General features: G+C 53.7%; 1 protein-coding gene across 1 annotated transcript in view; it reads right to left on the reverse strand.

Moving 5' to 3' along the window:
• LOC148506421 (uncharacterized) overlaps positions 1-4,449 on the reverse strand; it is a 200,766-nt gene extending 196,317 nt beyond the window's left edge. The window contains exon 1 of the mRNA XM_088446795.1: positions 4,211-4,449. Within this exon, the coding sequence (XP_088302921.1) occupies positions 4,211-4,265 (55 nt within the window). The 5' untranslated portion in view covers positions 4,266-4,449. The remainder of the gene's footprint in view (positions 1-4,210) is intronic.
• Positions 4,450-17,450: the final 13,001 nt, after the last annotated feature.

A 17,450-nucleotide genomic window follows, 5' to 3' on the forward strand; every position in this document is an offset into this window, starting at 1 on the left:
CAGGGAAGAGATAGGGGAGGCCAGGGGATGCTGGGGACAAATAGGGACATAATATAGTGCACCTGAGAGAGGGCCATGGCCTCATGGGGAAGGGCCAGGGAAGAGATAGGGGAGGCCAGGAGATGCTGGGGATAAATAGGGACATAATATAGTGCACCTGAGAGAGGGCCATGGCCTCATGGGGATGGACCAGGGAAGAGATAGGGGAGGCCAGGAGATGCTGGGGATAAATAGGGAGATAATATAGTGCACCTGAGAGAGGGCCATGGCCTCATGGGGAAGGGGCAGGGAAGAGATAGGGGAGGCCAGGAGATGCTGGGGATAAATAGGGATATAATATAGTGCACCTGAGAGAGGGCCATGGCCTCATGGGGAAGGGCCAGGGAAGAGATAGGGGAGGCCAGGAGATGCTGGGGATAAATAGGGACATAATATAGTGCACCTGAGAGAGGGCAATGGCCTCATGGGGGAGGCCAGGGAAGAGATAGGGGAGGCCAGGAGATGCTGTGGATAAATAAGGACATAATATAGTGCACCTGAGAGAGGGTCCTGGCCTCATGGGGATGGACCAGGGAAGAGATAGGGAGGCCAGGAGATGCTGGGGATAAATAGGGACATAATATACTGCACCTGAGAGAGGGCCATGGCCTCATGGGGAAGGGCCAGGGAAGAGATAGGGGAGGCCAGGAGATGCTGGGGATAAATAGGGACATAATATAGTGCACCTGAGAGAGGGTCCTGGCCTCATGGGGAAGGGCCAGGGAAGAGATAGGGGAGGCCAGGGGATGCTGGGGACAAATAGGGACATAATATAGTGCACCTGAGAGAGGGCCATGGCCTCATGGGGAAGGGCCAGGGAAGAGATAGGGGAGGCCAGGAGATGCTGGGGATAAATAGGGACATAATATAGTGCACCTGAGAGAGGGCCATGGCCTCATGGGGATGGACCAGGGAAGAGATAGGGGAGGCCAGGAGATGCTGGGGATAAATAGGGAGATAATATAGTGCACCTGAGAGAGGGCCATGGCCTCATGGGGAAGGGGCAGGGAAGAGATAGGGGAGGCCAGGAGATGCCGGGGATAAATAGGGACATAATATAGTGCACCTGAGAGAGGGCCATGGCCTCATGGGGAAGGGCCAGGGAAGAGATAGGGGAGGCCAGGAGATGCTGGGGATAAATAGGGACATAATATAGTGCACCTGAGAGAGGGCAATGGCCTCATGGGGAAGGGCCAGGGAAGAGATAGGGGAGGCCAGGAGATGCTGTGGATAAATAAGGACATAATATAGTGCACCTGAGAGAGGGTCCTGGCCTCATGGGGATGGACCAGGGAAGAGATAGGGAGGCCAGGAGATGCTGGGGATAAATAGGGACATAATATACTGCACCTGAGAGAGGGCCATGGCCTCATGGGGAAGGGCCAGGGAAGAGATAGGGGAGGCCAGGAGATGCTGGGGATAAATAGGGACATAATATAGTGCACCTGAGAGAGGGTCCTGGCCTCATGGGGAAGGGCCAGGGAAGAGATAGGGGAGGCCAGGGGATGCTGGGGACAAATAGGGACATAATATACTGCACCTGAGAGAGGGCCATGGCCTCATGGGGAAGGGCCAGGGAAGAGATAGGGGAGGCCAGGAGATGCTGTGGATAAATAAGGACATAATATAGTGCACCTGAGAGAGGGTCCTGGCCTCATGGGGATGGACCAGGGAAGAGATAGGGAGGCCAGGAGATGCTGGGGATAAATAGGGACATAATATACTGCACCTGAGAGAGGGCCATGGCCTCATGGGGAAGGGCCAGGGAAGAGATAGGGGAGGCCAGGAGATGCTGGGGATAAATAGGGACATAATATAGTGCACCTGAGAGAGGGTCCTGGCCTCATGGGGAAGGGCCAGGGAAGAGATAGGGGAGGCCAGGGGATGCTGGGGACAAATAGGGACATAATATAGTGCACCTGAGAGAGGGCCATGGCCTCATGGGGAAGGGCCAGGGAAGAGATAGGGGAGGCCAGGAGATGCTGGGGATAAATAGGGACATAATATAGTGCACCTGAGAGAGGGCCATGGCCTCATGGGGATGGACCAGGGAAGAGATAGGGGAGGCCAGGAGATGCTGGGGATAAATAGGGAGATAATATAGTGCACCTGAGAGAGGGCCATGGCCTCATGGGGAAGGGGCAGGGAAGAGATAGGGGAGGCCAGGAGATGCTGGGGATAAATAGGGATATAATATAGTGCACCTGAGAGAGGGCCATGGCCTCATGGGGAAGGGCCAGGGAAGAGATAGGGGAGGCCAGGAGATGCTGGGGATAAATAGGGACATAATATAGTGCACCTGAGAGAGGGCAATGGCCTCATGGGGGAGGCCAGGGAAGAGATAGGGGAGGCCAGGAGATGCTGTGGATAAATAAGGACATAATATAGTGCACCTGAGAGAGGGTCCTGGCCTCATGGGGATGGACCAGGGAAGAGATAGGGAGGCCAGGAGATGCTGGGGATAAATAGGGACATAATATACTGCACCTGAGAGAGGGCCATGGCCTCATGGGGAAGGGCCAGGGAAGAGATAGGGGAGGCCAGGAGATGCTGGGGATAAATAGGGACATAATATAGTGCACCTGAGAGAGGGTCCTGGCCTCATGGGGAAGGGCCAGGGAAGAGATAGGGGAGGCCAGGGGATGCTGGGGACAAATAGGGACATAATATAGTGCACCTGAGAGAGGGCCATGGCCTCATGGGGAAGGGCCAGGGAAGAGATAGGGGAGGCCAGGAGATGCTGGGGATAAATAGGGACATAATATAGTGCACCTGAGAGAGGGCCATGGCCTCATGGGGATGGACCAGGGAAGAGATAGGGGAGGCCAGGAGATGCTGGGGATAAATAGGGAGATAATATAGTGCACCTGAGAGAGGGCCATGGCCTCATGGGGAAGGGGCAGGGAAGAGATAGGGGAGGCCAGGAGATGCCGGGGATAAATAGGGACATAATATAGTGCACCTGAGAGAGGGCCATGGCCTCATGGGGAAGGGCCAGGGAAGAGATAGGGGAGGCCAGGAGATGCTGGGGATAAATAGGGACATAATATAGTGCACCTGAGAGAGGGCAATGGCCTCATGGGGAAGGGCCAGGGAAGAGATAGGGGAGGCCAGGAGATGCTGTGGATAAATAAGGACATAATATAGTGCACCTGAGAGAGGGTCCTGGCCTCATGGGGATGGACCAGGGAAGAGATAGGGAGGCCAGGAGATGCTGGGGATAAATAGGGACATAATATACTGCACCTGAGAGAGGGCCATGGCCTCATGGGGAAGGGCCAGGGAAGAGATAGGGGAGGCCAGGAGATGCTGGGGATAAATAGGGACATAATATAGTGCACCTGAGAGAGGGTCCTGGCCTCATGGGGAAGGGCCAGGGAAGAGATAGGGGAGGCCAGGGGATGCTGGGGACAAATAGGGACATAATATAGTGCACCTGAGAGAGGGTCCTGGCCTCATGGGGAAGGGCCAGGGAAGAGATAGGGGAGGCCAGGGGATGCTGGGGACAAATAGGGACATAATATAGTGCACCTGAGAGAGGGCCATGGCCTCATGGGGAAGGGCCAGGGGAGAGATAGTGGAGGCCAGGAGATGCTGGGGATGAAATAAGAGGAAGCTACAAGCAAGAATGATAATAAACAGAAATGTGACAGGCCCAAACAGCGCCCCCTGCCCTGTGGTGCCCTGTGCGATGGCACCGGCCGCACTACCCTAGCTACGGCCCTGGCCGTGATAACGATGCTGATACACTAGGGCGCCATGGTTCTAATAAGTTTGGGAACTCCTGGTGTACAGTGTATATAACAGATGTATATAACGTGCGGACCCTCTAACATGACCCCTCCCATCAGGTACACAGTGTGTCCCCCCCCCCCCCCCCACCATGTATGCCTGCAGCCACCTGGGGGGAAACACCCGTCTCATCATGTGCCTAGTGCTACACAGGGGGCTGCAGTCACACATGGGGAGGGGGCTGCAGTCACACATGGGGAGGGGGCAGGAGCAGAGCACTGTGTGTAGCTGGTGGAGGGTCTGGTAGTGTATATAATATAAGTATATATGGATGGTATGGGTGTAAGGTAATAAGATATATAATAGTGTAGTGCAGGGTCCAGCAGCAGCAGAGCCCCCTCCTCCCCTCCCCCCGGGGGTCGCTGTGACCCGGACTCACCCCAGCACAGGACACAGCGGCTCAGGAGGCAGAAGATGAGGCCAGGGCTCCGCATCGTGTCTCCGGGCGGGGGAAGTGCTCGGATGTCCCGGCAGCAGCGGCGCCGCCCAGGCTGAGAGACCTCCGGGTGTCACAGAGGCCGCACAGACCGAAACCGAAACTACGGGCAGCCGGGGCGGGTCCGGGAAGATGGCGGCCTCCGGCACCTCATGCCTCCCCCGCCCTCTACACCTCCTAATAATAGGGATGAGGTGCCGGCTCCCCGCTGTGTAATGCGCTGGCACCGGGGGGACCACAGGCGGCAAGCTGCTGCCGGAGTGACCGGAGACCCGCACAGTAACCCCGGACACACCCGCTGCCCACCCTCTGCCCCCGGGCACCGTGCCGGCTGCTGGGGCTACAGCTAATGCTGCACACAGGGGGGAGAGAGGGGCAGGTGCTCTGTATATAATATTATATATAATACATTACCACTTGCCCATTGTTATTGCTGGGCTGGTAGGTGGTGTAACCCTGAGTGACTGGGAATAGCCGGAACGGGTGCAGGTACCTTACATAGCCAGTCTGGGTTCCTGAACGGTGCTCTTACCACCGAATAGCCGCCCCGGGAGCCAGAATGGGGTACAGACCTCCTCAGATAGCCGCCCCAGGAGCCAGAACAGGGCACAGACCTCAGCCGCCCCGGGAGCCAGAACGGGGCACAGACCTCAGCCGCCCCGGGAGCCAGAACGGGGCACAGACCTCAGCCGCCCCGGGAGCCAGAACGGGGCACAGACCTCAGCCGCCCCGGGAGCCAGAACGGGGCACAGACCTCCTCAGATAGCCGCCCCAGGAGCCAGAACGGGGCACAGACCTCAGCCGCCCCGGGAGCTAGAACGGGGCACAGACCTCAGATAGCCGCCCCAGGAGCCAGAACGGGGGGCAGACCTCCTCAGATAGCCGCCCCAGGAGCCACAACGGGGCACAGACCTCAGACAGCCGCCCCAGGAGCCAGAACGGGGCACAGACCTCAGCCGCCCCGGGAGCCAGAACGGGGCACAGACCTCAGCCGCCCCGGGAGCCAGAACGGGGCACAGACCTCAGCCGCCCCGGGAGCCAGAACGGGGCACAGACCTCAGCCGTCCCGGGAGCCAGAACGGGGCACAGACCTCAGCCGCCCCGGGAGCCAGAACGGGGCACAGACCTCAGCCGCCCCGGGAGCCAGAACGGGGCACAGACCTCAGCCGCCCCGGGAGCCAGAACGGGGCACAGACCTCAGATAGCCGCCCCAGGAGCCAGAACGGGGCACAGACCTCAGATAGCCGCCCCAGGAGCCAGAACGGGGCACAGACCTCAGATAGCTGCCCCAGGAGGCAGAACGGGGCACAGACCTCCTCAGATAGCCGCCCCAGGAGCCACAACGGGGCACAGACCTCCTCAGATAGCCGCCCCAGGAGCCAGAACTGGGCCCAGACCTCCTCAGATAGCTGCCCCAGGAGCCACAACGGGGCACAGACCTCAGACAGCCGCCCCAGGAGCCAGAACGGGGCACAGACCTCAGACAGCCGCCCCAGGAGCCAGAACGGGGCACAGACCTCAGATAGCCGCCCCAGGAGTTAGAACGGGGCACAGACCTCAGGCGCCACAACGGGGCACAGACCTCAGATAGCTGGCCCAGGAGCCACAATGGGGCACAGACCTCAGCTGCCCCAGGAGCCAGACCTCCTCAGATAGCCGCCCCAGGAGCCTGAACTGGGCCCAGACCTCCTCAGATAGCCGCCCCAGGAGCCAGAACGGGGCACAGACCTCAGATAGCCGGCCCAGGAGCCAGAATGGGGCACAGACCTCAAATAGCTGCCCCAGGAGCCAGAACGGGGCACAGACCTCCTCAGATAGCCGCCCCAGGAGCCAGAACAGGGCACAGACCTCCTCAGATAGCTGCCCCAGGAGCCAGAACGGGGCACAGACCTCAGATAGCCGCCCCAGGAGCCAGAACAGGGCACAGACCTCAGATAGCCGCCCCAGGAGCCAGAACGGGGCGCAGACCTCCTCAGATAGCCGCCCCAGGAGCCACAACGGGGCACAGACCTCAGATAGCCGCCCCAGGAGTTAGAACGGGGCACAGACCTCAGGAGCCACAACGGGGCACAGACCTCAGATAGCTGGCCCAGGAGCCACAATGGGGCACAGACCTCAGCTGCCCCAGGAGCCAGACCTCCTCAGATAGCCGCCCCAGGAGCCTGAACTGGGCCCAGACCTCCTCAGATAGCCGCCCCAGGAGCCAGAACGGGGCACAGACCTCAGATAGCCGGCCCAGGAGCCAGAATGGGGCACAGACCTCAAATAGCTGCCCCAGGAGCCAGAACGGGGCACAGACCTCCTCAGATAGCCGCCCCAGGAGCCAGAACAGGGCACAGACCTCCTCAGATAGCTGCCCCAGGAGCCAGAACGGGGCACAGACCTCAGATAGCCGCCCCAGGAGCCAGAACAGGGCACAGACCTCAGATAGCCGCCCCAGGAGCCACAACGGGGCGCAGACCTCCTCAGATAGCCGCCCCAGGAGCCACAACGGGGCACAGACCTCAGATAGCTGCCCCAGGAGGCAGAACGGGGCACAGACCTCAGATAGCCGCCCCAGGAGCCACAACGGGGCACAGACCTCCTCAGATAGCCGCCCCAGGAGCCAGAACTGGGCCCAGATCTCCTCAGATAGCCGCCCCAGGAGCCAGAACTGGGCCCAGACCTCCTCAGATAGCCGCCCCAGGAGCCACAACGGGGCACAGACCTCCTTAGATAGCTGCCCCAGGAGCCAGAACGGGGCACAGACCTCAGCTGCCCCAGGAGCCAGAACGGGGCACAGACCTCCTCAGATAGTCGCCCCAGGAGCCAGAATGGGGTACAGACCTCCTTAGATAGCTGCCCCAGGAGCCACAACGGGGCACAGACCTCCTCAGATAGCCGCCCCCGGAGCCACAACGGGGCAAAATTTCGAAACAACAGAAAATAAATATGCCCGCGCTCGGTTTTACCCATATCATACATGGTACCAGCAGCGTGGCAATATTATTGCCATAAATGTATACAAAACAGAAAAACTTTTGCTATCGGCACTAACAATAGTATACTGTATTCTGGGTGCTGGAATGGGGTGTTGGTCACCTTAGCTGTTTCGGGTGTTGGAACAGGGCACAGACTACGCTAGCCAGCCGTTCCAGGAGCTGTAATGGCATGCAGACCACCTTACCAAGTGTTCAGGGTACCGGTATGTGGAGCTGACCAGCTTAGCCAGCCATCCAGGGTGCCGGAATGTGGAGCTGACCAGCTTAGATAGCCATCCAGGGTGCCGGAATGTGGAGCTGACCAGCTTAGCCAGCCATCCAGGGTGCCGGAATGTGGAGCTGACCAGCTTAGATAGCCATCCAGGGTGCCGGAATGTGGAGCTGACCAGCTTAGATAGCCATCCAGGGTGCCGGAATGTGGAGCTGACCAGCTTAGCCAGCCATCCAGGGTGCCGGAATGTGGAGCTGACCAGCTTAGATAGCCATCCAGGGTGCCGGAACGTGGTGCAGACCACCTTACATTGCCGTTCCAGGCACGGGAATGTTGCTCTTACCACCTTATCCAGCTGTTCCGGAATGGGGGCATTGACCTCCCTAGCCAGCCGCTCCAGGTGGCGGAATGGGGCACTGACCACCTTAACCAGTATTTCAGAAGTATTTGAAAAAGCAGGTGGATCAGTGAGAGGAAAATAAGTCGGACAGCAGAGGTAAAAAGACACTGAAGGGGAATAGATATGTAGGCAGTGGGTGAGTACATATTAGTTATCAAGGAGAGAGATGATGGGGGCAATGATGAAGGTTTTAGTGGCTTCCAGAGTAAGAAGGTACGTGATCCTGGAAATATGCAGAGAAAGAAATGGCCTGATTGGAAGAGGGAGTGACTGCATGGAGAGAAGTATGACACCTATACATCAGACTTGGAACAGAGGAAAGGGAGATATTGTAAATGGAGATGAAAGGGGGGAGTGATACAATAACACGTTTTAAAGAGGATGAGTAATTAAGAAGTGGTGCGACATCGAAGAGGAACGAGTGTTACGGGAGAGGATAGGAGGGAAGTGGTCAGGGGAAGAGGTACATTTTGGTGTCACTGGCGTACAGATGAAATTGCATGATGAAGGAGCTGATGCCCACAAAGGGCAGAGGTGTAGAGAGAAGAGAGTGGGCCAAGGACAGAGCTTTAAGGGCCATTCGTAGTTAAGTGGAAAGGAGGGGATACGGTGTGAGGAATGGTTCTTGGACAGACAGGGGGGCGGGATGTATTAATGCTTACCGCCGCGGTCTAGGCTCTGAATTTGCAGCGGTGACCTCATCGGGGGAGAAAAGTTCCTCCGCACTCCCGATACCTCCCTTGTTACATACGCGCAGCCGCTTGTCCCATCAGCTGTGCATGTAGCATCGCGGGAGTTCAATGACGCTATTCAAATTTTTTTTTTTTCACGTTTTTATTTAAAGAAGCCCGATGAAGTCGCCGCTGCAAATTGAGAGCCTAGACCGCAGCGGTAAGCATTAATACATCCCACCCAGGATGAGAGCCATGTCATGGAAACCAACAGAATAGAGGATTTAATGGAGGAGGGGGTGGACAGGATCAGTATAGAAAAGTGACCCTTGGATTTAGCAGATAGGCTGTCAATACTCACTTTGGGTAGAAGGGAGAGGTCTAAGAACAGATTGGAGTGGGTCAAGGAGAGCTTGGGTGTGGAGGAATTAGAGGAGTCTGTTGTAAACAACCTGCTCAAGACGTTTGGAATCCCTAGGGATGAAGAGAGATGGGGAGGTTGTTGGAGAGGGAATAAGTTAGGTGTTGGTTCATTAAGAATCAGGGAGACCACTGCACATCAGAAGAAGGGAAGGGACCTGAGGAGAGGGATAGGTTGAGTAGGTTGGCGTGAGGGAGCAGGAGTCAGGAAGAGGCTCCAGTGGGAGTGGAGTAAGAAGAAGAAAGGAGCAGGTCATGGACTTCAGCACTTGACGGGGGGGAGGGGGGAGACAAGTTTGGCACTGGGTGTGTGTATGTTTGTGGGGGGGGGGGGGGAGTCTACAAGGAGGAGATGTCTAATTGATTTTGGAGGAAAAGTGGGTGGAATAATTAAGTGCGGAGAGGGATAAGTACAGGAGTAGACAGGTAAGGGAGAGAAAGGAGTTAGATGTGGTGAAGAGATGCCATGGGTTGGAGTATTGGGAGGAGATGAGTTTTAAATGGTTCGTACACGTAGCGGTTTAAATGAGCGAGTTGAACGATAACGTTATCGTTTAAATCATTCATTTCTACTTCAGGGTCCATAGGGTATCCACAGGATACCTTGGGTATAGGCGATGTCAGGCATCGGGCACCACAGAGTTAAGTTTTTCATCCTCCCAGGCTGCACTGGGGTCCCTCTCCTATACCCCGCCCCCAAACCTCAGGCACTCAGCTTTAGTCAGTGCCCGGCTCGGAGTCGATAGCACCTGTAACAGAAGGGGGGCTGTTATGGCCCCTGAAGTTGCTTTTGGCAGCTGTGGCTGCACATCTGAGTGTACAGCATGGACAGTCGGTAGTGACATCCATGCTGTCACTCCTTCACCCCGCCGGTACCAGAACACCGATAACGATCCGGGGAGGCTGGTGGGTAACTGGGGTCACAGCTAGCGGTGACCCCGGTTACCATGGACTGTGGCCGGATGTACGGGGAGCAGGTAAGTGGCGGGTCCCCGCCGGGAACACAGTCCTAAGTTCCCAGGCAGGGGCTGCAGCGTGGAGCCAGTTACTAACCTGCGCTTCTACTACCCCCCTGGGACAGCGGGCCGCGGCGGTGCGGACACGTCCGGCGTCCTGGGGTTAAATGCAGGCCAGGGGAGCGCGCCTCCCCCGCTGCACACGGCCTCTCCACAGCGGTCTGTGCCTGTCTGTAGTCGCTCCTTCCCCGGGCCCGCCTCCTGCTCCTCGGCGGCCATCTTCTCAAGGGCAAGTGCTGCTGGACCATGAAACGGTGGCATCGTGGTCCGGGTCCCCCCTGCATACCTCTCCTCCGGTATGAAGGTCAGTGTATGCAGCGCTGTTTCCTACCAGACTGTGTCTGCGTAGTTGAGCTCAGCGCTGATAGTGCAGGGTTTACTTCTGCATTGTATGTGACTTCATGCTAGCGCTGCTGCCTGTACTTTCACTTTCTACTGTCAGCCATTTTACTATCCCTATTCATCCTCTGCTAAAGCCCTTGCGGTGCGGTGTTGCAGGTGTTTATTACCTCACAGTGAACATTATTGTTTTTCTGTGTGGGGAGTCACATACACTCTGTCACTCATTATGTCTGAGAGTGATTTTCCTCTCCTGCTAAAGTGTACTAAATGTAATGTACCATTTACGGAGGGAGATGGGAATGCTGAGGGAATGTGTAGGGCCTGTTATTTGATATCACGCCCTATCTCTTTAACTATGCCTGTGCAGGAACCTCCCTGGGCTTGTTTTGCTAAGGCACTTACAACCCTTGTTGGCCAGTTAACTCCTCCCCCTGCGTTCCCCCAGATGGGGTTAACGCAGCAGTCGGTGGGTTCATCCCAACTTCAGGGGTTTCCACGGCAGTTAATGATACCCCAGTGTCTCCCGCTGTCACCCCCCCCAGGTCTCTCAGGAGCCTTCGTGGGTTAATTCATTGTCCAATATGGTACAGCACCTGACGACCGTATTGCAAGGAGAATCCTCCTTACGGCCACCTAAGCGGTCATTGGTGTCTCAGACGCCTCAGTATGATGAGGATGATGTGTCGTCTGATGACGGGAGATTTTTGACTATTCGGACCAAGAGCCCCTCGTACAAAAGGAGGCAGAGTCCAAGTTAAGGTATATATACGGGCAGTCCGTACGGCGTTGGTTATTGAAGATGAGGATCCCCCCATGACTATATCCGAATACGCCTTCTTTAAGGATGTTAAGGGTGATGCCACTGTATTTCCTCTATCTGGTCAGTTAGTGGATCATTTAGAGTAGGCGTGAAAAAAAACGGGTAAGCGGTACCAGCCTCAAAAACGTTTGGCTGTTGCATACCCCTTTGCAGCCTTGGATATAGGTCTCCTCACTTCCAGAATCTCTTCGGCAGCAGTGGCCGCACCTTATGGTTACGCTTTTGGAAAGGGGACGCAGATTTCAAGAAGGGTTTGGAATGCTTGCTTTTTAATGGACAAGTCCTCTTTGGTCCTGATCTGGACAAAATTGTGGCTACTTTGGCAGCTGCTAAGTCTGCGTGCCTGCCATCAGCTACAGTCGGGTTCATCGTCCTTTCGGCCTTACAGAACCCAGGGTAAGTCCAAGGTACAGTCCTTTCCGAGACAGGCAGGAGCCAAGAAATCTGCGAAGCCCAAGAAGCAGGCTTGGAGTACTAGACATCCTGCTCCGAAGTTGGACAACAAGCCTTCAGCCTGACGGGACGGGCCTCTCTTTGGGGGACCCCAAAGTGGGAGGCCGACTTCTTCAATTTGCCCAGTGTTGGTGTCTGACCACCTCGGACACTTGGGTAAGAGAAGTAGTCTCTCAGGGGTACGCCCTCTCTTTCCGGCGGAGGCCTCCCAGACGGTTTTTCACCACAGGTCTTCAGTCCAATCAGGACAAGGCCCTGGAGTTCCACAAGGTATTACACTCTATGATCCAAGCTGGGGTCATAGTGCCAGTTCCTTTGTCTCAGAGGGGATTGGGGTATTACTCCAATCTTTTTCTGGTATGGAAACCCAATGGGTCCTATCGGCCAATCCTCAACCTCAAATCCCTCAACACATTTTTGAGGGTTCCTCAGTGCAGGATGGAGACCCTGCATACCATCATTTTGGCGATGGAACCTGGGGATTTCATGGTGTCATTAGATATTCAGGATGCTTACCTGCATATCCCTATTGTCTAAGCGCACCAGCTTTTCCTCAAGTTTGCAGTGGTCAATGACCACTTCCAGTTTCAGGCACTGCCTTTTGGTCTGGCCACAGCACCTCGAGTGTTTACCAAAGTTATGGCAGCTCACCTGCGGATGCAGGGGGTTCGCTTGTTACCCTATCTGGATGGCCTTCTGTTGTTGGCAGTGTCTCCAGAGAAACTTCAGCGCCATCTGCAACTGACAGTCTCTGTGTTGCAGAATCACGGCTGGCTGATAAATTGGAAGAAATCCTCCCTGGTTCCTTCACAGAGGATGATCCATCTTGGAGCCCTGTTGGACTCCCAACATCAGAGGATCTTTGTGACAGAGGGAAAGATCTCTGTATTGCAGGCAAAAGTACGCAATTGCCTACGGAGTCGTCGGGTGTCTATTCACTCGGCGATGAGGTTACTGGGTTCCATGGTGTCGATGTTCGACATGGTGGAATATGCCCAGCTTCACTCCAGGCTTCTGCAGAAGTTGATCCTCTCCAGATGGAATGGGTTGCCCCATCAGATAAAGACATAGACAATGGTGCTTTCCCCGGAGGTTCGTCTGGCTCTGACCTGGTGGCTGCAGACTGCTCACCTAAACAAGGGGCACCCGTTTTGGATTGCGGACTGGGTCCTTCTAACAACGGACGCCAGTCTCTGGGGCTGGTGAGCAGTGACGGGTCCACACTTCTTCCAAGGATGGTGGACGCCAGCAGAATATGCTCTTCCAATAAACATTTTGGAACTTCAGGCAGTATTCAAAGCTCTCCAGCAAGCAAGACATGTCCTGCACGGAAAACCCATGCAGGTACAGTCAGACAACGCCACCACAGTGGCCTACATAAACCGCCAAGGAGAGACCTGCAGTCAGGCAGCTCTGACAGAGGTGTCCCGCGTTCTAGTTTGGACGGAAGGCAATCTCCCTGCAATATCGGCAGTGTTCATACCAGGAGTCCTCAACTGGGAAGCAGACTTTCTCAGCCATCAAGACGTGCATCCAGGAGAGTGGTCTCTTCAACAGGAGGCATTTCAGCGACTGGTGAAAAAGTGGGGCCTTCTAGAGATAGACCTCATGGCCTCCCGACACAACAACAAGCTACCTGTGTATGGGTCAAGAACAAGAGATGCAGAGACACTTCTGGTGGAAGCACTGTCGGTCAGGTGGACCTTCCAGTTTGCGTACCTCTTCCCTCCGTTCTCCCTTCCTTGAATGATACGCAAGTTCAAGCAAGAAGGCGGCACACTCCTGCTGGTAGCTCCAGTGTGGCCCCGATACTGGCACTGGTACTCAGACCTTCGGAGTCTCTCCGTAGACTCTCCGATGCTGTTGCCTCAACGTCCGGACCTGTTGTTTCAAGGTCCTTGCCATCACCCGGACCTGGGTCGTCTGTCTTTGACGGTGTGACTGTTGAGACTGCCTTCTTGAGGTCCAGGGGTTTTTCCACCTCTGTGGTTAACACCATGTTAAGAGCTCGGAAGCCGTCGTCTGCAAGAATTTGCCATCGAGTATGGCATACTTTCTTTCAGTGGTATCGCCCTAGAGACTATGCTCCTCGGGTGTTCCGGATTTCTAGAGTGTTGGCTTTCCTACAGGTTGGCTTGCATCACAGTCTTCGCCTTGCTTCTCTGAGGGTGCAGGTCTCTGCCCTGTCAGTGTGGTTTCATCGTAGAATTGCTACGCTTCCTGGTGTCCGCACCTTTATGTAAGGTGTGCTTTGTATTCAACCTCCCTTTGTTCCACCTGTAGCTCCTTGGGATTTGGCTGTGGTCCTTAGGGCTCTCCAAGGACCGCCATTTGAACCACTGGGCTCAGTGGATTTGAAATGGCTTACATCTAAAACAGTTTTCCTTCTGGCCATTGCTTCGGCCAGAAGGGTTTCAGAATTGGGGGCTCTCTCATGTCGGCCTCCCTATCTCATCTTTCATAGGGACAGGGCGGTGCTTCGTACTCGCCCTAGTTTTCTCCCGAAAGGTGGTATCTAGTTTCCACATCAACGAGGAAATTATTGTGCCGGTCTTTAATTCACCAGACCTTTCGGTTGGTGAAGCCACTTTGGATGTGGTGCGGGCCTTGAAGATTTATGTTGACCGCATCATTTCTTTTAGGAAGTCGGGCTCTTTGTTTGTCCTTTATGGCTTCCGGAAGAAGGGTTGGCCTGCCACTAAGCAAGCATTGGCAGGATAGATTCGCATGGCTATTTCTGAAGCTTATGTTCATGAAGGTCTTCCTGTTCCATCTTCAGTTACGGCTCATTCCACTAGGTCTGTGGGTCCTTTGTGGGCAGCTCGATGTGGTGCCTCAGCAGTTCAGCTGTGCAAGGCAGCCACGTGGTCATATGTCCATACTTCCGTAAGGTACTATGCTTTTGATACCTTCGCCTCTCAGAATGCTTCCTTCAGGCGGCGGATTCTCCCTACAGCACAGGAGCGTCCCCACCCTTAAAGGATACTGCTTTGGGACATCCCCAAGGTATCCTGTGGATACCCTATGGACCCTGAAGTAGAAAATATGAGATATGGTAAGAACTTACCCTTGTTATCTCTATTTCTATGAAGTCCATAGGGTTCCACAGGACTCCCGCCCTGTCGCACCTGTACTGCAGATGGGCTTTGATCTGGTCACCGTTTTTTCCGTCTCCTTCTGTTGAAAATGTGATTTCTTGTGTGTTCCAGACTTTCTTCTCTCTCTTTTCTCCTCCGGCCGATGGCTTGTGATGTAACTGAGTGCCTGAGGCTCCGGGGCGGGGTATAGGAGAGGGACCCCAGTGCATCCTGGGAGGATGAAAAACTTAATTCTGTGGTGCCCGATGCCTGACGTCATCACCTATACCCAAGGTATCCTGTGGAACCCTATAGACTTCGTAGAAATAGATATAACAAGGGTAAGTTCTAACCATATCTCATATTTTTTAGGTCCCTACAAACTCACCAACTAGTGATGAGCGGCCACGTATGGACGATAGTGATATCATCCATCGCCCGTGCATGCAGGTCAACTTGCTCGATATCGAGCAAGTTACTATAGGGATCCAAGATCAAGTTGTCGGTGAGTAGGTGGTGTGCTGGATGATCGATATCGATGATGATAGCAAGGAAGCCTGCTTCAGTCCGCAGCTATCACAGGATTTGTCATTCATATTTTCGTTAGTGTTCCCAAACAATATATGAACCTAAGGTTTTCAAGGTTTCAAGAGTACTTGCTACCTTGAGGGTTCAGGTTTCTGCTTTGTCAGTTTTTTGTTTCTGCGCAGAATTGCGCCCCTGGCAGATGTAAGAACATTTTTGCAGGGGGTCCTATGACTGCAACCTCTGTTTGTCCCTCCGGTGGCACCATGGGATTTATCCTTGGTTCTCAGGGCGCTGCAAACTCCCCCCTTTGAACTCTTGGATAAGGTGGACTTAAGATGGTTGATAGCAAAGACACTTTTTCTCCTCGTTATCTCCTCAGCTCGTAGAGTTTCTGACTTGGAAGCGCTGTCATGTTGCTCTCCATATTTGTTTTTTTTCATCAAAATAGAGCGGTCCTTCGTACTAAGGCGGGTTACCTTCCAAAGTGGTATGCCGTTTCCATATGAATGAGGAAATTGTAGTCCCGGCCTTTCAGTCTTCAAACCTGTCTACAGGTGAAGCTTCCCTGGATGTGGTTAGAGCCCTTCATATCTATGTGGATTGTACCTGCTCCATCAGGAAATCAGATTTGCTCTTTGTGTTATATGGGTTTCACAAACAAGGCTGGCCAGCAAACAAACAGACTTTGGCTCGCTGGCTGCGTACGACTATTTCTCAGGTCTATATACAGGCTGATCTCCCTGTTCCTAACAAGGTGACAGCACATTCTACTCGGTCTGTCGGACCGTTGTGGGCGGTTAGACATGGCGCCTTGGCTGAACAGCTGTGCAAGGCAGCCACTTGGTCTTCCGTCCATACCTTTATCAAATTCTATGCATTTGATACTTTTACCTCCCAGGATGCTTCCTTTGGGCGGTGGATGCTGCTCTCTGCTCAGGAGCGTCCCCACCCTTAAGGGAACTGCTTTAGGATGTCTACAAGGTAGATCCTGTGGACCCTATGGTATAACATACCTCAGTTAACTCTTTTTCTTCGAGATCCATAGAGTCCACAGGACACCCACCCCTGACGCAGATGGCCTTAGTTGGAATCTGTTCTTGGCCTTTTTGTATCACTGATTCCCTCTTTGCATGCTTTGCGTCAGCGCAGTCCGATGCGCACAGAAGCGTATATATATATAACATTCAAGGTTTAGTCAAGTGTGTGAGAAACAGGTTCCACGCGTATGTTTGTGTGTATTTGCATATATATATTGAGAAACTCCGCATAGAGATACAATATGTCTGTGGCAATTGAAGTGTAACACAGAGACTGATATGCTCAGAGGAAGTGTTCTGAATGCAGAGTTAAAAGCCATTGTCAGAAACCTGCATATCTACAGCAATTGCATGCCTTTTGTTCAATGCTACTGTAGTTAAAGGAACTGATATTTGCACTTTAAACAAGCATGGTAAAGCCTTTGATGAGCTAGCAGACCTCAAGACCCCAGCAAAGGTCTGCTGGTCACTTCTAAGAAGAACACCCTTACACCTTGGAATTTGGTTTAGGCAAACCAAATATTAAATATATATATTACACATACACTGATTCACATAATGCACATACATAGACTTATATGCTCACACATAGACGCTCGTATGTGTATTCACAAACATACACACGCACTACGCACATTTGCGTTATACACAAGATATACATAAATAAAAATATGCACAATGCATACCAGTGAATTTACACAACTATCTCAAACATGCACGCACTTATAAAAATTTTCCCTCACATTAAGCTTAATATTAGAGGTTTTATTAGCTAATAATTATGTTGTGAAATGTATGTATATGATATTTAAGGTACAGACACTAGTAGACATGTCATATTTGGTACCATTCTAAATCCCTGTCTATTTGCAGATCTCTGGTTCTATCGGCAAGGAGATCGCATCATGCGTCTGCAAGTTATGAATTATAGGGAATTAGGGATTAGAATGTATACCTCTGTATGTAGTGTCTTTTGGCTGTTTTAAACCAGTTATTCGGCGGGAAACCTACACAAAGAAGCTGTTGGAAAGCTGATCCATACCTCTGATGACACCATATGAACTAACCAATGAATGGCGTGACCTGAAGAAAGAACCAATGAGCATCTGTTATTCTGTGCCTTTGTGGTCTCTGAAACCTGTACCGAATATAAGCTTGTGAGCTGGGGCAGTAGTCAGTCATTTCTCCATATCTTTGGGTGACGGTGACCGCAGATTCAGTATTGAA

Source organism: Taudactylus pleione, unplaced genomic scaffold (assembly GCF_031769625.1).
Source record: "Taudactylus pleione unplaced genomic scaffold, aTauple2 ptg000405l, whole genome shotgun sequence".
NCBI lineage: Eukaryota > Metazoa > Chordata > Amphibia > Anura > Myobatrachidae > Taudactylus > Taudactylus pleione.